This window comes from Boleophthalmus pectinirostris, unplaced genomic scaffold (assembly GCF_026225935.1).
Source record: "Boleophthalmus pectinirostris isolate CB_2022bp ecotype Guang Dong unplaced genomic scaffold, ASM2622593v1 HiC_scaffold_2, whole genome shotgun sequence".
In the NCBI taxonomy this organism is placed as follows: Eukaryota; Metazoa; Chordata; class Actinopteri; order Gobiiformes; family Gobiidae; genus Boleophthalmus; species Boleophthalmus pectinirostris.
The window spans coordinates 10930198-10952697 of NW_026571152.1; the positions used below are offsets into that span (position 1 = coordinate 10930198).

Genomic DNA, 22500 nt, shown 5'->3' on the forward strand with positions numbered 1-22500 from the left:
TGGTCGATTCTTTCGAGGTTCGGCTCACAGACTCTTCGACTCGTGCGTCGTGTTGATCACAGGAGCCCAGTGTGGGTTCGTTGAATCGTAAACTAGTGCAGGTTTTCCTGGATAAATTAATGACATTTTAGTTCAGTAAATGTGCTTCTTTCATTAAATAAACTATGAAACTGTTTAAATAGTAAATATCTTGATGAAACTTTGGGTGTCTTGATGGGACCATTGGAAATCTCTTCGTGGTTTATTTTCTCTAGACATAATCTGCGTCTTTTTTTCGATAATTCCCTTGTTTGATCCTGATGAGTCATTTCCAGAGGAACAGTGAAGAAACTAATCGTTTTATCCCTTTCACAGCGTCTAGAACAACCAAATACACAACAAAACCTGCCCATGTTTCTCCGACGCTGCTGAAGTCAGTGACATGTGCCTGGTGTCATGGCGGCGTAGGTACCGTTGCCATGGAGACACGTGACGGTGCAAAGCCTCTAGGACAGAGGACAGCAGGTCAACAGACGTTGTGGACACGTCAAGTATTTTTCTCCCGTCAGTCCACAGCGTCAAAGGCGTCTAAACTCAAATGCAAGTTATTGTCGCTCCAGTCTGAACGCACCTTTAGCCTCCACTGCCTTTGCTCCCTGTGCTAAGTTACTCCCCCTTCAGAGTGACATGAAAACATATTCGGCGTGCAGCTCTCTGATCTGTGGTCGTGCAGGAGCTAGGGTGGCGTAGGCTTGTGGGCGGAGCCTCGTACAGGCTCTCACTGCAGCTCACTGTAAGGAGGGTTTGAATAGGGCCCAGGAGAGATCGATCCTGCCGCCACAAGTGTCTCGTCTGGATCTACTTCTGCCATAATTTGGTGTAAAAAGTCGGACACTTTTCAGACTAGCATCACCATCTCAAAAAAAAAATGTATGTAGGGAAAAAAAACCTGTTCAAATCAGAGTCCAGTGGTGCTTAACGTCTTTGCACTGCTGCACTTCTTTGTCAAAATCCCAAAATATTAAGTTGAAAAAGTAAAGCAAGGCAAGTTTATTTGTACAGCACAATTCATACACAAAGTAATTCAAAGTGTTTTACAGAATAAGAAATACATTAAAATCATAATAAACACAAATCAAAACATAAATAATCATGAAGATTAAAATTAAAAAAGAGAGACATAAATTGGAGAGAAGAGTGCGGAATGAAAACCTTTCAGTTATTTGCACAGTTAAACAGAAATGTTTTGAGTCTGGATTTAAACAGCGTCACAGAAGAGTCTGTCTCACATGTTCAGACTGTTCCAGGTTTTAGCTGCATGAACCTGAAACTCTGACTCCCCTTGTTTAGTCGTGACTCTGGGCACCAGCAGGAGTTGGTCCCTGAGCTCCTCAGAGTGTGAGATGTTCATATGACACTAACATGTCACAGATGGACTTTGGTGCTCGGCCATGGAGACACTTGTACAAACAGAGACGCTTTAAAGTCTCTGAGCCACAGGAGCCAGTGCAGAGACCTGAGACCAGGACTTATGTGCTCGTACTTCCTAGTTCGAGTCAGGACCCGAGCTGCAGCGTTCTGGATGTTCTGGATGTTCTGGATGTTCTGGATGTTCTGGATGTTCTGGATGTTCTGGATGTTCTGGATGTTCTCACAGCTCGTTTGGAGAGACCAGTGAGCAGAACATTACAGTATCTAACCTACTGGAGACAAACGCATGGATAAGTTTCTCCAAGTCTGATTTAGACAGTAAACCTTTGATTTTTGCTATGTTTTTTTTTTTTTTTTAACATAAAAACTGCTCAGTGTGTCAGACACAGAACCACAGACAGCGTGTTCAGACTTTTACCATCATGTAAATACTTGACTGGAGGAAGTTTCTGTGGATAAAAGTGTGGGTGTTTGTGTTTCTGCAGCCGCCTGGAGCGACTCGTCTCTGGGCCACAGTCCGGAGCCATCGGCCTTTGTCCTGGACTCTGGTCAGGGGGAGTCTCTCGCTGTGTCCACTCTGCACAGGTAACACACATCAGGACACTCTGTGGGTAAATAAAGCTCATTTTAACGTCTAATGTGAGTAAGAGCATCAGACAGAGCAGTGCCTCCAGTTAGCGTCACAGAGGAGGTTCATGACGTCAGCTCCAAAGCCTCAACAGGAAAGTCAGATCTAAAACCACCAACATAGGTTCTTTTTCTCTCTGCAGCTCCGGTTTGGACGACTCCTCCTCCGCCGCACCTGTCCTGCCTCACCTGCCCGCCCCTGACGCCCCCCTGTCCGCGCCCGTCCTGCCCCTGCCGCTGTACCCCGTGCCCGCCCAGCCCCTGCGCGTCGCCTTCTCCGCCTCTCGCACCGCCAACTTCGCCCCGGGCAACCTGGACCAGCCCATCGTGTTCGACCAGCTGCACAGTAACCACGGCGACGTGTACGACGCCCACATCGGGCGCTTCACCTGCCCCGCCCCCGGCACCTACGTCTTCCTCTTCCACATCCTCAAACTCGCCATCAACGTGCCGCTCTACGTCAACCTGATGAGGAACCAGGAGGTGATGGTGTCCGCCTACGCCAACGACGGAGCGCCGGACCACGAGACCGCCAGCAACCACGCCATCCTGCCGCTGTACCAGGGCGACCAGGTGTGGCTCCGACTGCACCGCGGCGCCATCTACGGAAGCACCTGGAAGTACAGCACCTTCTCCGGTTTCCTGCTCTACCAGGACTGAACGCGTCGACTCGTGAACGGAGGACGCCGCGTCAACGCCAGCGTGGGTCTGGACGCAAGAAAAGCACTTTGTCCATCACCACCCCCGTTTTGACCAAATATTTGAAGCGATAACGTCTTAATTACAGCGTTTCTCATTAATACAATGGACTATGGCGCCCCCTGTGGTTGAAACAGAACATGACATCAGTGACAAAATCTCACTCTGTTGCTCCAGGTGTTTTCATTAACATAAAAAGAAACTTTACTTCAGAAGTTCGTATTTGCCAGTAAATAAAAAGTAAAAGACTCACAGAAAGTCAGAATTATGAGTTTAAACATCATATTTACAAGTTTTACACTCATAATTATGACTTTTAAACTCGTAATTATGAGTTGAAGAGATTAAACTCTTCAACTCATAATTACGAGTTTTAAGCTCAAACTTTTGTTACGAAAATATGACTTTCAAACTTTGACTTTCTGTGAGGCTTTTATTATTTACAGTTTTCAATAAGTGACATTTAAACTCTACGAATAGTTTGAAATAAAAAGATTATATAAAGTGTTTTGTGGCACCATGGTCTGAACAAATGTACGGAGAAACACTGAAATTATGAAGTTATTTTTGCTAAAATGATTACACAAACTTTGTTGAAATGTGCCTCTTTTTTGTTTTCATTTGTCAAACTCCATCAAATCTGCAGTGAGATTTATTTTTGACACAAACTGTATGGAAAAATATCTGAGCTGAAGTGGAGCTTTCTGACTCAAAGATGAATTATATTGAACTAAAAGTTTAAAAAATGAATTGTAGACCGTTTTTTGCCGAGTTGTGAAGCGGTGGAGGCCGTTGGTGGAGGGACGAGGTGTGAGCACTGACACTGACGCACAAATGAACTGGGCCAAAACGAGCCTGAAATAAAAGACGAGCAAAGAGTCTGGTCTCCTGTTTTTTTATTTGAGTTTTTAAAGACTGTTTACGTTTTCTCTGATTTGTTCTAATGTCGTTTCCTCGTCACAGACCTGGAGCTGTGAGTCTAAATCAGATCTTTTGTCGTCTCCAGCAGCTCAACTTTCACTCAACAGGTCCTGCCCAGTGTTCTGTCGACATGGGCTGCTCTGTCAAAATAATTATTTTTATAGCTGTAGATCTAATAAACCCAAACCCTGACCTCTGACCTCTGACCCTGACCCTGACCTCCCAGTTTGACACATGTTTGGATCAGAGTCGTGGGTTTGTTGCTGTTTGCACACGAGGATCACAGATTATACTTGGTTGTGTCAAATCTAAACTCGTGTGTGTGTGTGTGTGTGTGTGTGTGGTGTGTGTGTGTGTGTGTGTGTGTGTGTGTGTGTGTGTGTGATGTGTGTGTGTGTGTGTGTGTGTGTTTCATGTGGACAGTCGTGTTCACTCAGATCCACAGGACGATTTATCCTCCAATAAAATCCCACTGAACAAATCAACATTATTCAAACATTTACGTGAGTCTGGGCAGAGGAGTAAATTTTGACTAAATCTTCTCTGATTAAGCTCCACTAGGAGGCGACACTCACCTCTGTGACTCTGGGACGTTGAAGACGAGAAAATTCCTGCAATAACATTTTATTTCTACAGCTTCAAAAACAATGGACTTTGTCTCTGAGTCGTGACGGACGAGGACAGAAAAACAAACAGAACAAACATTTATTTCAAAAATATAAACACATGATCCAGGAGGGACGTTTATCCACCTGTGACACATGCAGGAGGGCACACGCACATGCAGAAGGAAACGTGCACATGCAGGAGGGCACACGCACATGCAGGAGGGCACACGCACATGCAGGAGGGCACACGCACATGTGTGTGGTTGGTAGATGTGACGTCTCTGTTCTTCAGAAACTCTTCTGCAAACTTCAAAATGCAGTTTTCTGTTTTCAGTCACACATGATGAATAAATGTAAGAGAAAGAAATGACCAGAAACACTGAAAACTTTAGATTAAATAATGTTCAATAATATTTAACAACAATATCACAGGTTACAGTGTGAATTATAACACAGTGATATTTTATTTATACAAATAAAATAATATATGGTGTAATGAAAATGAAAATGATAAAATCAAATATTAAATCCAAATTCTTCAGTCGTCTAATGTAGATTTTCTGCCACAAATCCACCACACACATGTCGATGTTTAACTGAAACAAACATAAAATAAAACCAAAACACTTGTGACTTGTTACTTCACTTCTGCCTCAGGAGCTCAAATCGACAAGAGGCATTAAACTCTAACAACTTCCAGTCTCCTGCATTAAACTGAAACTTAAACCAAAGGAACAAAACTGTCTGTGGTCGTCTCCTCTGAGAAAAAAAAAACACCGTAACTTAAAATTATTTTCTGTTCTACTAGAAACAACAAAAGCGGTGAGCAAACTCAGACCTGAACACAACTCAAATCATCACTTCTGGGCACCGTGAAGGAAAAAACAAAATCAAATCAACGTCCATGTCCCAGGAAGCTCAGAGGAAACCAAACGGTTTCTGCTGTTGGGCCTAAACTATGGACGAGTTATCGATTCAAATTCATATTCATAATTGTTGTATGTATGTATATATATATATATATATATATATATATATATATATATAATAGTGTTTCTCACCTTCCACGGTGGTTGGTCTCTCACCCTCATTCAGCTCGGGTCGTCTACCAGAGGCCTGGGAGCTTGACAGTTCTGCGCAGTATCTTTGCTGTTCCCAGTACTGCACTTTTCTGGCCTGAGATGTTCCGTTGTTTTTCCCGGTATCTGTTGTAGCACTCTTCCAGTTTGGGGGTTACAGCCCCGAGTGTCCGATCACCACAGGCACCACTGATGCCTTTACTTTCCAGGCTCTCTCCAGCTCTTCCTTGAGCCCCTGGTATTTCTCTAGCTTCTCGTGTTCCTTTTTCCTGATATTACCATCGCTTGGTATTGCGATGTCAACCACCACGGCTCTGCTCTGTTTCTTATCACCACCACTATGTTGGTTGGTTTATATATATATATAATATATATATATATATATATATATATATATATAATATATATCTATATATTTTTTTTTTTTTTTTTTTTTTACTGTATTATTCATATGTTTTTATATGTTTGTGTACAGCTCTTTGGTCATCTTTGGGTTTTTTTTAATATTGCTTTATAAATGAACTGGATTTGGATTTGGATTTGGACGTCCAGAGCTGCATTTTTCAACATTTATTTCCAGTTTTGGAGTCAAAACAACAAGTGCACATGAAAAATTCACAGGCCCACTCAGGTCACTCTGGTCCTGCTGAAACTCCTCTTTGAACCCCACAGTGCCTCACAGATTAAACCCAAAAACACAAAAGGTGCAAAGGTAAATAATGCAAATTAGACTAAATATAATATGAACATAACAAAAATAACAAACTAATCTTAGAATAAACAAAATAAGCAAATAGCTCCTACAGATCCATTGTGTTAAAAAAAAAAAGAAAAAAAAAAAAGCTGGAGCTCAGATCGACAGTCCCGGGTCCGTCCACACCGCGGCGCTCGCGTTCAAGAGGAAAGTCGTAAAAGTGCAGTGTTTACTTTTGTTTTACGTCACTTTCTCCTGCTCAGCGGCAGTGTGTAAAGTTCCGCAGTGTCCGGAGCTCTTCATGGCTCCGTTTCCTTTAAACAATCCGTTTGTGTGGCTTTAAAAACAACATTTTCTCTTTTATTGTGAAACCAGAAGCAGGAAGCGTGTGCGCGCGGTGCCTAACAGAACCGTGCGCTCCTCCGCTGCTCCGGGACGACGTTTAGCCGCTGCTGCTTATGAATCTGCGGCTAAAAACAGCGCAGGTCCCGCTCCACTGAGGCACAATGGACCCGAACCGGATCGTACAGGCGCTGAAGGGAACCATCGACCCGAGCCTGCGCCTTGCGGCCGAAAATGAGCTGAACCAGGTGGGTACGACGGGCACCGCGGCTCCTGCCCCTCCGCGGAGCGGGTACACGGTGATCCGGAGCGGGCCCGGCTCACGGAACCGAGAGGAGCCGCGGACAGAGGCTCTCCCCCGGGCCGCGGGGCTGTGCGGAGCCGGGCCGAGGTGCGCGGAGCCGGGCCGGAGTCGTGCGTAATGCGCGTAAAGACAATGGAGCGGGGTGGAGGTTCGGTGGGTCCAGTTGGAGACTGTAGCGCGCTTCGGTCCGGATCAGTTCACACAGCGCCGCTTCTGACTCGGTTTAAAGGTTCTGTTTTATGGACATATGTGGTTTAAAGCTCCAGTTTGACTCTGAAGTGACTCGTGAGTTTAAAGTTTTGTTCTCGTGTCGTTTCCTGGTCTCAAACTCAGAGCTGCGATTCTGTTTGTTTCATTCACGTTTGAGAAACTCTTTATTATTTTATTATTATTCTGTCCACATCTCCAAAGCTTTTTTATTTTATTTATTTATAACTTAAAGCCAAAACAATAACAGCACTGACAAACATGTGAACTTAAACTGAGGCAGATGAATATTCGGAGTGTAACGAGCACAAAAATCACGGCTCGGTTCGTCCGTCGGTTTAAGTCACGGTTCGATTCAGTTTGGGAACAAAATGCAACCAACAATTAGTTTTCACATTTTAACAAGAAAATAAAATAAATACAAAGTGCTACTTGGTAAAACTAATAAGTTCAATGAAATATTCCCAAATAATCAACAAATGTATGAAATAATATAAAAAAAAAAAAAAAATTCCTGTAAACAGTAAACAAAACTTTTCAAAAGTTAAGCGAGCATGAGGTTTTACTCAGTCTTCAGACTTTTGTCCAGAAAAAACAACTTGTCCACATTAGTTTAGTTTAGTTAATAGTTTTCCCGGGGGTGGGGGGTGAAAGGTGAAAAGTGAGGACCGCAGTGTGATGATCGCAGTTTTGCAGGATTCTCGTGGTTCAGAGGAACGTGGTCGAGTCGGGGACAGTTGTTGTTGTTGTCGCGGCGTCGCTCTAACTATAAAGCGCTGAGGGAAACGCTGAACCAATCACAGACCAGTTCCTCCTGAATATTAAAGAGTCGAGTCTCCGTGGAGCTGCACATGTAGAGACCGAAAATAAACACACAAACTGAACAAACTCACTCACACACAAAACTGCACCAAACAGACCTGGTTTAGACCTGGTTTAGACCTGGTTTAGACCTGGTTTAGACCTGGTTTAGTCCTGGTTTAGTCCTTTTTTAGTCCTGGTTTAGTCCTGGTTTAGTCCTTTTTTAGACCTTTTTTAGACCTGGTTTAGACCTGGTTTAGGCCTTTTTACACCTGGTTTAGTCCTGGTTTAGCCTTTTTTACACCTGGTTTAGTCCTGGTTTAGTCCTTTTTTTTACCTGGTTTAGTCCTGGTTTAGTCCTTTTTTAGACCTGGTTTAGTCCTGGTTTAGTCCTTTTTTACACCTGGTTTAGTCCTTTTTTAGACCTGGTTTAGTCCTGGTTTAGTCTAGTCCTGCTCCAGTCCCGCTCTAGTCCCCGGTCTAGTCCCTGGTCTAGTCCCCGGTCTAGTCCCTGGTCTAGTCCCCGGTCTAGTCCCCGGTCTAGTCCCGGTCTAGTCCTGGTCTAGTCCCGCTCTAGTCCCTGGTCCGGTCTAGTCCCTGGTCTAGTCCCGCTCTAGTCCCTAGTCCCTGGTCTAGTCCCGTCTAGTCCCTGGTCTAGTCCCGCTCTAGTCCCTGGTCTAGTCCCTGTCGTCTAGTCTAGTCCGAGTCTCTAGTCCCTGGTCTAGTCCCGTGTCTCTAGTCCCTGGTCAGTCTGTCTAAGTCGGTCTAGTCCCTGTCTAGTCTTTCTAGTGTCTAGTCTAGTTCTAGTCTTTTAGTCCAAGTCTTCTAGTGGGAAGACTCTCGTCTCTTTCTCTTTTGTTCGTGTCTTAACTTAAAGTTTTCTCTTTTTCTTTCCAGTCGTATAAAATCATAAACTTCGCCCCGACGCTGCTGCAGATCATCGTGTCGGAGCAGGTGGAGTTTCCTGTTCGTCAGGCGGGTGAGGATCTGACTTTTATTTCTGTTTTTAACTTTATTTTTAACTTCATGTTTATTATTATCAGAGTGAAATTATTATCAACGCTGTTCCTTCATCATAAACCTGTCTGAAGGCGTTTTAGACTTACCCGGCCGTGTTTGAGTCATCTAGAGATCTCTGCCAGGCCCTGTTCAAACCCTGGCAGTACGAGTCTGTACGAGGCTCCGCCCACACGCTCCCGCGCGACAGCTGTCCATAAAAACACAAAAACACGACGCAAAACTGAGCAGAGCGACTGGACAAACCCGACGTGACGAGCAGGAGTTTCTCGCTCTGAAGGGGGAGGGACTTAGCGCGGGGAGAAACTTGAACATAGCATTTTCAAAACAATCTAAAAATGTAACGAGCCACGTTTACATGAGAGATTTAACTCAAAATAAAAATGATTTTATTCTGAATAAATAAATTAGTGTTTGATTTGGTCCGATTTTTAAGATGAATCAGTTTCTTCCTGAATCATTTTTCACGTTTATTCTTGTTAAAAAATAATCTCGGTTGTTCAGCGCATGGACATCGTAGACTTCAGAAATAGTCCTGGATTAGACCTGGTTCAGTCCTGGTTTAGTCCTGGTTTAGTCCTGGTTTAGTCCTGGTTTAGTCCTGGTTTAGTCTTGGTTTAGTCTTGGTTTAGTCTTGGTTTAGTCTTGGTTTCATCCTGCTTTAGACCTGATTTAGTCCTGGTTTACTCCTGGTCTAGTCCTGGTCCAGTCCCTGATCTAATCCTTGGTCTGGTCCCGGTCCAGTCCCAGTCTAGTACTGGTCTGGTCCCCGGTCTGGCCACGGTCTAGTCCCAGTCTACTCCCCCGCTCCAGTCCTGGTCCAGTCCTGGTCCAGTCCTGGTCCAGTCCTGGTCCAGTCCTGGTCCAGTCTTGCTCTAGTCTCGCTCTAGTCCCGCTCTAGTGTCCGGTCTAGTCCCCGGTAAGGTCCAGTCCTGGACTAGTCCGGTCTAGTCCCTGGTCTAGTCCCTGGTCTAGTCCCGGTCCGGTCCCGGTCCGGTCCGGTCCGGTCTCACGTGTGTTGTTTTCTAGCGGCGATCTACCTGAAGAACATGGTGAGTCAGTACTGGCAGGACCGTGAACCTGCCGTGGGAGAAGTGGTGTTTCCCTTCAACATCCACGAGAACGACCGACAACAAATAAGAGACAACATCATCGAAGGAATCATCCGCTGCCCCGAGTCCATACGGTCTGCACCTGTCTGCTCCTGTCTGCTCCTGTCTGCTCCTGTCTGCTCTGTCTGCTCCTGTCTGCTCCCTGTCTGCTCCTGTCTGCTCCTGTCTGCTCCTGTCTGCTCCTGTCTGCTCTGTCTGCCTGTCTGCTCCTGTCTGCCCTGTCTGCTCCTGTCTGCTCCTGTCTGCTCCTGTCTGCTCCTGTCTGCTCCTGTCTGCTCCTGTCTGCTCCTGTCTGCTCCTGTCTGCTCCTGTCTGCCCTGTCTGCTCCCTGTCTGCTCCTGTCTGCTCCTGTCTGTCTGCTCCTGTCTGCACCTGTTGCTGTCTGCCTGTCTGCTCCTGTCTGCTCCTGTCTGTCTGTCTCCTGTCTGCTCCTGTCTGCCTGTCTCCTGTCTGCTCCTGTCTGCTCCTGTCTGCTCCTGTCTGTGTCTGCCTGTCTGCTCCTGTCTGCTCCTGTCTGCTCCTGTCTGCTCCCTGTCTGCTCCTGTCTGTCTGTCTCCTGTCTGCTGTCTGCTGTCTGCTCACCTGTCTGCTCCTGTCTGCTGTCTGTCTCTGCTCCTGTCTGCTCCTGTCTGCTCCTGTCTGCTGTCTGCTCACCTGTCCTGTCTGCTCCTGTCTGCTCCTGTCTGCTCCTGTCTGCTCCTGTTTACTCCTGTCTGCTCCTGTCCTGTCTGCTCTCTGTCTGCTCCTGTCTGCTCCTGTCTTGCTCTGTCTCTGCTCCTGTCTGCTCCTGTCTGCTCCTGTCTCCTGCTCCTGTCTGCTCCTGTCTGCTCCTGTCTGCTCCTGTCTGCTCCTGCTCCTGTCTGTCTGCTCTGTCCTGTCTGCTGTCTGCTCTGTCTGCTCCTGTCTGCTCCTGTCTGCTCTCTGTCTCTGTCTCTGTCTTGTCTCCTGTCTGTGTGCTCCTGTCTGTCTTGCTCTCCTGTCTGCTCCTGTCTGCCTCCTGTCTGCTCCTGTCTGACTCGTCTGTCTGTCTGCTACTGTCTGACCTCTGTCTGCTCCTGTCTGCTCCTGTCTGCTCCTGTCTCTCTGTCTGTGTCTGCTCCTGTCTGCTCTCTGTCTGCTCCTGTCTGCTCTGTCTGCTCCTGTCTTCTCTCTGTCTGACTCTGTCTGACTGTGTCCTCTGCTTGACTCTGTCTGCTCTGTGTCTGCTCTGTCTGACTCTGTCTGCTCCTGTCTGACTCGGTGTGTTGCTCCTGTCTGACTCGGTGTGTTGCTCCTGTCTGACTCGGTGTGTTGCCTGTCTGACTCGGTGTGTTGCACTCGGTCAGTTGACCATGTGTCTTCGTGCGATGGTTCGTCATGATTTCCCGGGTCGTTGGCCTGGAGTCGTGGACAAACTGCAGGTTTACCTCCGAGCTCAGAACAGCAGCGGCTGGTACGGCGCCCTGCTCGCCCTGTACCAGCTCGTCAAGACCTACGAGTGAGCTCCTCCGCGTTTTTACACAACACCAACACCAACCACAGGCTCCTCCGCGTTTTTACACAACACCAACACCAACCACCACCAGGCTCCTCCGCGTTTTTACACAACACCAACACCAACCACAGGCTCCTCCGCGTTTTTACACAACACCAACACCAACCACAGGCTCCTCCCGCGTTTTTACACAACACCAACACCAACCACAGGCTCCTCCGCGTTTTACACAACACAACACCAACCACACAGGCTCCTCCGCGTTTTTACACAACACCAACACCAACCACGGCTCCTCCGCGTTTTTACACAACACCAACACGCAAACAACACGCTCCTCCGCGTTTTTACACAACACCAACACCAACCACAGGCTCCTCCGCGTTTTTACACAACACCAACACCAACCACAGGCTCCTCCGCGTTTTTACACAACACCAACACCAACCACAGGCTCCTCCGCGTTTTTACACAACACCAACACCAACCACAGGCTCCTCCGCGTTTTTACACAACACCAACACCAACCACAGGCTCCTCCGCGTTTTTACACAACACCAACACCAACCACAGGCTCCTCCGCGTTTTTACACAACACAACACACCACACGCTCCTCCGCGTTTTTACACAACACACTCCACACCAACCAACCACAGGCTCCTCCGCGTTTTTACACAACACCAACACCAACCACAGGCTCCTCCGCGTTTTTACACAACACCAACACCACCACACACACAGGCTCCTCCGCGTTTTTACACAACACCAACACCAACCACAGGCTCCTCCGCGTTTTTACACAACACCAACACCAACCACAGGCTCCTCCGCGTTTTTACACATCACCAACACCAACCACAGGCTCCTCCGCGTTTTTACACAACACCAACACCAACCACAGGCTCCTCCGCGTTTTTACACACACAACACCAACACACGCTCCTCCACGTTTTTACACAACACCAACACCAACCACAGGCTCCTCCGCGTTTTTACACAACACCAACACCAACCACAGGCTCCTCCACGTTTTTACACAACACCAACACCAACCACAGGCTCCTCCGCGTTTTTACACAACACCAACACCAACCACAGGCTCCTCCGCGTTTTACACAACACCAACACCAACACCTCCTCCGCGTTTTTACACAACACCAACACCAACCACAGGCTCCTCCGCGTTTTTACACAACACCAACACCACCACAGGCTCCTCCGCGTTTTTTACACAACACCACCCACACCTCCGCGTTTTTACACAACAACACCAACACTCCTCCGCGTTTTTACACAACACCACACCAACCGCACAACCCTCCGTTTTTACACACCCAACACCAACCACAGGCTCCTCCGCGTTTTTACACAACACCAACACCAAACCACAGGCTCCTCCGCGTTTTTACACAACACCAACACACAACCACAGCTCCTCCGCGTTTTTACACACACCAACACCAACCACAGCTCCTCCGCGTTTTTACACAACACCAACACCAACCACAGGCTCCTCCGCGTTTTTACACAACACCAACACACAAACACGCTCCTCACATTTTTACACAACCAACACAAACCACACGCTCCTCCGGTTTTTACACCAACACACAACGCAAATCAAATGCCATTTTGTGTTTTTAAACAAACACACAAATAAACCGCCATTTTGTTTTTACACCAACACACAAACAAGCCACCATTTATTAATCTTAGGTAAACTTTTTATTCACAAATATCGATTTTAATTTTTTATTTTTTTTAAGGTAAAACCAAAAATAACACACTTTAGAAATGACCGAAGAGTTTTTGTTGACTCATTGAACCTGAAAAAAGTGAAGCCGAGTTTCTTGTTTCCTTTTTGAACGATGTCGATTTGTTTCATTGTTTACATGATTTAGAATTTGCCCTCATAGTTCGTTCATGAAGGTTTTTAGGGTTTGAAATACTACTAATAATAAAAAACAAAAACAAAAAAACAAACTTAAACCAGACGCCATTTTGTGTTTTTACTGAATCCGTTACACGAGCGGCCATTTTAAACTCTTCTAATGTTCTGATGTTGTTTCCTGGAGGATTCTGGGACATGGAGTCTCAGTATAAACGACATTAGAACATGAGTTTTGTGTGTTTGTGTGTGTTTGTGTGTGTTTGTGTGTGTTTGTGTGTGTTTGTGTGTGTTTGTGCGTGTTTGTGACGTTGTGCGTTTGTCGTCGCAGGTACAGGAAAGCGGAGGAGAGGGAGCCGCTGCTGGTCGCCATGACGCTGTTTTTACCCAGAATTCAGCAGCTCCTCGCTCAGCTCCTCCCCGACGCCACCATCTTCTCTGTGCTCATCCAGAAACAAGTGCTCAAGATCTTCTACTCACTCGTACAGGTACTGCAGACGAGTACTGGAGACGAATACTGCGGGCGGGTACTGCTGCTACTACTGCTACTACTGCTACTGTTACTACTACTACTAGTACTACTACTACTACTACTACTGCGAATACTACTACTACTGTTACTCCTACTACTACTGTTACTACTACTACTGTTACTACTACTACTACTATTGTTACTACTGCTGTTACTACACTACTACTGTTACTACTACCTACTACTGTTACTAGTACTACTACTACTACTACTACTACTACTACTACTGTTACTACTACTACTTGTTACTACTTCTGTTACTACTACTGTTACTACCACTACTGTTTACTACTACTACTACTGTACTACTACTATTACTACTACTACTACTACTACTACTACTACTAATACTACTACTGTTACTACTACTACTACTACTGTTACTACTACTACTGTTACTACACTACTACTGTTACTACACTACTGTTACTACTACACTATTACTGTTACTGTTACTACTACTACTACTACTACTACTACTGTTACTACTACTGTTACTACTACACTACTACTACTATTACTGTTACTACTACTACTACTGTTACTGTTATACTACTACTACTACTACTACTACTACTACTACTACTACTACTACTACTATTACTACTACTACTACTACTGCTGTTACTACTGTTACTACTACTGTTTTTAATACTGCTACTCGACTGCTAAAATAATTTGCTGTGTACTGTGTATTTGCAGTACTCTGTATGTACTCTGTGTACTCTGTGTGTTTGCAGTACTCTGTATGTACTCTGTGTACTCTGTGTATTTGCAGTACTCTGTATGTACTCTGTGTACTCTGTGTATTTGCAGTACTCTGTATGTACTCTGTGTACTCTGTGTATTTGCAGTACTCTGTATGTACTCTGTGTACTCTGTGTATTTGCAGTACTCTCTCCCTCTGAGGCTCATTGACAACACCGTGATGACTCAGTGGATGGAAGTGTTCAGACAGATCATGGACCGAGACGTGCCCACGGTACAAGACCTGCTCTAGACCTGGTTTTAGTCCTGGTTTAGACCTGGTTTAGACCTGGTTAGAGTCCTGGTTTAGACCTGGTTTAGTCCTACCTGGTTCAGACCTGGTTTAGTCCTGGTTCAGTCCTGGTTCAGTCCTGGTTTAGTCCTGGTTTAGTCCTGGTTCCTGGTTTCCTGGTTTAGTAGTCCTGGTTTAGACCTGGTTCAGTCCTGGTTTAGTCCTGGTTTAGTCCTGGTTCAGTCCTGGTTCAGTCCTGATTAAGTCCTGGTTTAGTTCTACATTAGTCCTGGTTTAGTCCTGGTTTAGTCCTGGTTAGTCCTGGTTCAGTCCTGGTTTAGTCCTTGGTTCAGTCCTGGTTTAGTTCCTGGTTTAGTCCTGGTTCAGTCCTGGTTTAGTCCTGGTTAGTCCTGGTTTAGTCCTGGTTCAGTCCTGGTTCAGTCCTGGTTCCTGGTTTAGTCCTGTTTAGTCCTGGTTTAGTCCTGGTTAGTCCTGGTTTAGTCCTGGTTTCAGTCCTGGTTTCCTGGTTTAGTCCTGGTTCAGTCCTGGTTCAGTCCTGGTTTAGTCCTGGTTCAGTAGTGGTTTAGTCCTGGTTCAGTTTTAGAGTCCTGGTTGTCTGGTTCAGTCCTGGTTTTGTCCTGGTTGCAGGAGACGTTGGAGTGGATGAGGACGACCGGCCGGAACTCGCCTGGTGGAAGTGCAAGAAATGGGCCATGAGGATCATAACCAGACTCTTTGAACGGTACTGGACCCACCCTCTGAGACTTAGTCCTGGTTTGGTCCTGGTTTTTACCTGACATCGTCTAAATTCTGATGGTTTGAAGTTGTCCAGTGAAACCTGAAACATGGAGATTTCGATCTTGTCTGAAACGTTTATTGTCAGATTCAGTTTGTCTTAATCCAGACCCGAGTTTTAAACCAGGACTTACTGATTTTTCCTGTAAAATCACTTCATTTTCCACTTTGATTGATCTAAAACGTTCAGACTCTGTCCTGCCCCGAGAGGCTCAGAGTGTAGAGCTCTGGTGCCCTTTGGCAAGACACTCCCCACTCAGCCTGTGTTTGACTCCAGCTCCTGGTGCCACAGTGGAAACATTTTAGAGTTAAACTTTATTTACTAAAAGAAAAACTAAAAGTGAGTGTAAGACTGTGTTCAGACTGATGTGGGTTCTGGCTCTGGTTCTGGCTCTGGGTTCTGGGTTCTGGGTTCTGGGCTCTGGGCTCTGGGCTCTGGGCTCTGGGTCTGGGCTCTGGGTTCTGGGCTCTGGGTTTGGGTTCTGGGCTCTGGGTCTGGGCTCTGGGTTCTGGGTTCTGGGCTCTGGGTTCTGGGTTCTGGGTTCTGGGTTCTGGGTTCTGGGTTTCTGGGCTGGGCTCTGGGCTCTGGGCTCTGGTTCTGGGTTCTGGGTTCTGGGCTCTGGGCTCTGGGCTGGGTCTGGGCTCTGGGTTCTGGGTTCTGGGTTCTGGGTTCTGGGTTTCTGTGGCGTCTTCAATCGTCAGAGTGACACAAATAGTTGNTCCTGTCTGCTGTCCTGCTCCTGTCTGCTCCTGTCTGCCCTGTCTGCTCCTGTCTGCTCCTGTTCTCCTGTCTGTTGCTCTGTCTGCTCCTGTCTCTGCTCCTGTCTGTCTCCTGTCTGCTCCTGTCTGCACCTGTCCTGTCTGTCTGCTCCTGTCTGCTCCTGTCTGCCCCTGTCTGCTCCTGCTCTGTCTGTCTCCTGCTCTGCTCCTGTCTGCTCCTGTCTCCCTGTCTGCCCCTGTCCTGTCTCCTGTCTGTCTGCTCCTGTCTGCTCCTGTCTCCTCTGTCCTCCTGCTCCTGTCTGCTCCTGTCTGCTCCCTGTCTGCTCCTGTCTGCTCCTGTCTGCCCTCCTGTCTGCTCCTCTGCTCTGTCTGCTCCTGTCTGCTCCTGTCTGCTCCTGTCTGACTCTGTGTCTCTGCTCTGTCTGCTCCTGTCTTGCTCCTGTCTGCCCTCTGTCTGTCTGTCTCCTGTCCTGCTCCTGCTGTCTGTCTCTGTCTGCTCCTGTCTGCCCTGTCTGCTCCTGTCTGACTCCTGCTGTCTGCTCTGCTCCTGCTCCTGTCTCCTGTCTGCTCCTGTCTGACCTGTCTGCTCCTGCTCCTGTCTGCTCCCTGTCTGCTCCTGTCTGACTCTGTCTGCTCTGTCTGCCTCCTGTCTGCTCCTGTCTGACTCCTGGTGTGTTGCTCCTGTCTGACTCTGGTGTGTTGCTCCTGTCTGACTCGTGTGTTGCTCCTGTCTGACTCGGTGTGTTGTCTGTCTGACTCTCCTGTGTTGCTCCTGTCTGCTCTGTCTGACTCTGTGTGTTGCTCCTGTCTGCTCCTGTCTGCTGTCTGACTCTGTGTGTTGCTCCTGTCTGCTCCTGTCTGACTCGGTGTGTTGCTCCTGTCTGACTCGGTGTGTTGCTCCTGTCTGACTCGGTGTGTTGCTCCTGTCTGACTCGGTGTGTTGCTCCTGTCTGACTCGGTGTGTTGCAGGGCTCAGTTGACCATGTGTCTTCGTGCGATGGTTCGTCATGATTTCCCGGGTCGTTGGCCTGGAGTCGTGGACAAACTGCAGGTTTACCTCCGAGCTCAGAACAGCAGCGGCTGGTACGGCGCCCTGCTCGCCCTGTACCAGCTCGTCAAGACCTACGAGTGAGCTCCTCCGCGTTTTTTACACAACACAACACCACCCACAGGCTCCTCGCGTTTTTACACAACACCAACACCAACCACAGGCTCCTCCGCGTTTTTACACACACCAACACCAACCACAGGCTCCTCCGCGTTTTTACACAACACCACACACCACCACAGGCTCCTCCACGTTTTTTACACAACACCCACACCAACCACAGGCTCCTCCGCGTTTTTACACAACACCAACACCAACCACAGGCTCCTCCGCGTTTTTACACAACACCAACACCAACCACAGGCTCCTCCGCGTTTTTACAACAACACCACACCAACCACACGCTCCTCCGCGTTTTACAACACCACACACCAAACAGGCTCTCCGCGTTTTTACACACACCCACACCAACCACAGGCTCCTCCGCGTTTTTACACAACACCAACACCAACCACAGGCTCCTCCGCGTTTTTACACATCACCAACACAACCACAGGCTCCTCCGCGTTTTTTACACAACACCAACACCAACCACAGGCTCCTCCGCGTTTTTACACACAACACCAACACCAACCACAGGCTCCTCCGCGTTTTTTACACAACACCAACACCAACCACAGGCTCCTCCGCGTTTTTACACAACACCAACACCAACCACAGGCTCCTCCGCGTTTTTACACAACACCAACACCAACCACAGGCTCCTCCGCGTTTTTTACACAACACCAACACCAACCACAGGCTCCTCCGCGTTTTTACACAACACCAACACCAACCACAGGCTCCTCCGCGTTTTTACACACACACCAACACCAACCACAGGCTCCTCCGCGTTTTTACACAACACCAACACCACCACACGCTCCTCCGCGTTTTTTACACAACACCAACACCAACCACAGGCTCCTCCGCGTTTTTACACACACCAAACACCAACCACAGGCTCCTCCGCGTTTTTTACACAACACCAACACCAACCACAGGCTCCTCCGCGTTTTTTACACAAACACAACACCAACCACAGGCTCCTCCGCGTTTTTACACAACACCAACACCAACCACAGGCTCCTCCGCGTTTTTACACAACACCAACACCAACCACACGCTCCTCCGCGTTTTTACACAACACCAACACCAACCACAGGCTCCTCCGCGTTTTTACACAACACCAACACCAACCACAGGCTCCTCCGCGTTTTTACACAACACCAACACCAACACACAGGCTCCTCCGCGTTTTTTACACAACACCAACACCAACCACAGGCTCCTCGCGTTTTTACACAACACCAACACAACCACAGCGCTTTTTTACACAACACCAACACCACCACAGGCTCCTCGCGTTTTACACACACCAACCACAGGCTCCTCCGCGTTTTACACAACACCAACACCAAACCACACGCTCCTCCGCGTTTTTACACAACACCAACACCAACCACAGGCTCCTCCGCGTTTTTACACAACACCAACCACAGGCTCCTCCGCGTTTTTACACAACACCAACACCAACCACAGGCTCCTCCGCGTTTTTACACAACACAAACACCAACCACAGGCTCTCCGCGTTTTTACACAACACAACACCAACCACAGGCTCCTCCGCGTTTTTACACAACACCAACACCAACCACACGCTCCTCCGCGTTTTTACACAACACCAACACCAACCACAGGCTCCTCCGCGTTTTTACACAACACCAACACCAACCACAGGCTCCTCCGCGTTTTTACACAACACCAACACCAACCACACGCTCCTCCGCGTTTTTACACACCACCAACACCAACACCAACCACAGGCTCCTCCGCGTTTTTACACAACACCACACCAACCACAGGCTCCTCCGCGTTTTTACACAACACCAACACACCAACCACAGGCTCCTCCGCGTTTTTTACACAACACCAACACCACCACAGGCTCCTCCGCGTTTTTACACAACACCAAACACCAACCACAGGCTCCTCCGCGTTTTTACACACACCAACACCAACCACAGGCTCCTCCGCGTTTTTACACAACACCAACACCAACACAGCTCCTCCGCGTTTTTACACAACACCAACACCAACCACAGGCTCCTCCGCGTTTTACAACACCAACCAACCACACGCGTTTTTACCAACACCAACCACAGGCTCCTCGCGTTTTTTAACAACACCAACACCAACCACAGGCTCCTCCGCGTTTTTTACACAACACCAACAACACCAACCACAGGCTCCTCCGCGTTTTTACACAACACCAACCAAACCACAGGCTCCTCCGCGTTTTTACACAACACCAACACCAACCACAGGCTCCTCCGCGTTTTACACACACCAACACCAACACAGCTCCTCCGCGTTTTTACACAACACCAACACCAACCACACGTTTTTACACAACACCCACACCAACCACAGGCTCCTCCGCGTTTTTACACAACACCAACACGCACACGCAAACAACACGCTCCTCCTGGTTTTTACACAACACACAAACCACACGCACCTCCGCGTTTTTACACCAACACACAAACGCAAATCAAATGCCATTTTGTGTTTTTAAACAAACACACAAATAAACCGCCATTTTGTTTTTACACCAACACACAAACAAGCCACCATTTATTAATCTTAGGTAAATTTTTTATTCACAAATATCGATTTTAATTTTTTATTTTTTTTAAGGTAAAACCAAAAATAACACACTTTAGAAATGACCGAAGAGTTTTTGTTGACTCATTGAACCTGAAAAAAGTGAAGCCGAGTTTCTTGTTTCCTTTTTGAACGATGTCGATTTGTTTCATTGTTTACATGATTTAGAATTTGCCCTCATAGTTCGTTCATGAAGGTTTTTAGGGTTTGAAATACTACTAATAATAAAAACAAAAACAAAAAAACAAACTTAAACCAGACGCCATTTTGTGTTTTTACTGAATCCGTTACACGAGCGGCCATTTTAAACTCTTCTAATGTTCTGATGTTGTTTCCTGGAGGATTCTGGGACATGGAGTCTCAGTATAAACGACATTAGAACATGAGTTTTGTGTGTGTTTGTGTGTGTTTGTGTGTGTTTGTGTGTGTTTGTGTGTGTTTGTGCGTGTTTGTGCGTGACGTTGTGCGTTTGTCGTCGCAGGTACAGGAAAGCGGAGGAGAGGGAGCCGCTGCTGGTCGCCATGACGCTGTTTTTACCCAGAATTCAGCAGCTCCTCGCTCAGCTCCTCCCCGACGCCACCATCTTCTCTGTGCTCATCCAGAAACAAGTGCTCAAGATCTTCTACTCACTCGTACAGGTACTGCAGACGGTACTTACTGAGACTACTACTGACGGGAGTACTGCGGGGGGGTACTGCGGGCAGTACTGCGAGTACTGCTGGTGCGAGTACTGCGGGCGAGTACTGCGGGCGAGTACTGCTGGTACTGATACTACTACTGCTACTACTACTACTGCTACTACTACTACTACTACTACTACTACTACTACTTATACTACTACTACTAACTACTGTACTACTACTACTGTACTACTACTACTACTACTACTACTACTGTACTACTACTACTACTGTACTACTACTACTACTGTACTACTACTACTGTTACTACTACTGTACTACTACTACTACTACTGTTACTACTACTACTACTACTACTACTGTACTACTGTACTACTGTTACTACTGTTACTACTAATACTGCTACTACTATACTCGACTGCTAAAATAATTTGCTGTGTACTGTGTATTTGTAGTACTCTGTGTACTTTGTATGTACTCTGTGTACTCTGTGTATTTGCAGTACTCTGTATGTACTCTGTGTATTTGCAGTACTCTATATGTACTCTGTGTACTCTGTGTATTTGCAGTACTCTCTCCCTCTGAGGCTCATTGACAACACCGTGATGACTCAGTGGATGGAAGTGTTCAGACAGATCATGGACCGAGACGTGCCCACGGTACAAGACCTGCTCTAGACCTGCTCTAGACCTGCTCTAGACCTGCTCCTGGTTTAGTTTTCCTGGTTTAGTTTAGTCCTGGTTAGTCCTGGTTCAGTCCTGGTTTAGTCCTGGTTTAGTCCTGGTTTAGACCTGGTTTAGTCCTGGTTTAGTCCTGGTTCAGTCCTGGTTCAGTCCTGGTTTAGTCCTGGTTTAGTCCTGGTTCAGTCCTGGTTTAGTCCTGGTTCAGTCCTGGTTTTCAGTCCTGGTTTAGACCTGGTTTAGTCCTGGTTTAGTCCTGGTTTAGTCCTGGTTTAGTCCTGGTTTAGTCCTGGTTCAGTCCTGGTTTAGTCCTGGTTCAGTCCTGGTTCAGTCCTGGTTTAGTCCTTGTTCAGTCCTGGTTTAGTCCTGGTTTAGTCCTGGTTCAGTCCTGGTTTAGTCCTGGTTCAGTCCTGGTTTAGTCCTGGTTTAGTCCTGGTTCAGTCTGGTTAGTCCTGGTTTGGTTTAGTTCAGTCTGGTTTAGTCAGTCCTGGTTAGTCCTGGTTCAGTCCTGGTTCAGTCCTGGTTTAGTCCTGGTTTAGTCCTGGTTCAGTCCTGGTTCAGTCCCTGGTTTCAGTCCTGGTTTAGTCCTGGTTCAGTCCTGGTTTGGTTTAGTCCTGGTTTAGTCCTGGTTCAGTCCTGTTTCAGTCCTGGTTCAGTCCTGGTTCAGTCCTGGTTCAGTTTAGTCCTGGTTTTCAGTCTGGTTTAGTCCTGGTTCAGTCCTGGTTCAGTCCTACATTCAGTCCTGGTTTCAGTCCTGGTTTAGTCCTGGTTTAGTCCTGGTTTAGTCCTGGTTCAGTCCTGGTTCAGTCCTGGTTCAGTCCTGGTTTTGTTGATCTGCAGGAGACGTTGGAGGTGGATGAGGACGACCGGCCGGAACTCGCCTGGTGGAAGTGCAAGAAATGGGCCATGAGGATCATAACCAGACTCTTTGAACGGTACTGGACCCACCCTCTGAGACTTAGTCCTGGTTTAGTCCTGGTTTGGTCCTGGTTTTTACCTGACATCGTCTAAATTCTGATGGTTTGAAGTTGTCCAGTGAAACCTGAAACATGGAGATTTCGATCTTGTCTGAAACGTTTTTTGTCAGATTCAGTTTGTCTTAATCCAGACCCGAGTTTTAAACCAGGACTTATTGATTTTTCCTGTAAAATCACTTCATTTTCCACTTTGATTGATCTAAAACGTTCAGACTCTGTCCTGCCCCGAGAGGCTCAG

General features: G+C 47.2%; 1 protein-coding gene across 2 annotated transcripts in view; it reads left to right on the forward strand.

Annotated features, from left to right (window-relative positions):
- Positions 1–6306: 6306 nt before the first annotated feature.
- ipo8 (importin 8) overlaps positions 6307–22500 on the forward strand; it is a 44980-nt gene continuing 28786 nt past the window's right edge. For both annotated transcript variants that reach the window (XM_055155408.1, XM_055155409.1), the window contains exons 1-7: positions 6307–6628; positions 8590–8671; positions 9739–9895; positions 17180–17338; positions 20446–20602; positions 21175–21264; positions 22126–22220. In XM_055155408.1, coding sequence (XP_055011383.1) covers positions 6545–6628; positions 8590–8671; positions 9739–9895; positions 17180–17338; positions 20446–20602; positions 21175–21264; positions 22126–22220 — 824 coding nt within the window. In that variant the 5' untranslated portion in view covers positions 6307–6544. The remainder of the gene's footprint in view (positions 6629–8589; positions 8672–9738; positions 9896–17179; positions 17339–20445; positions 20603–21174; positions 21265–22125; positions 22221–22500) is intronic.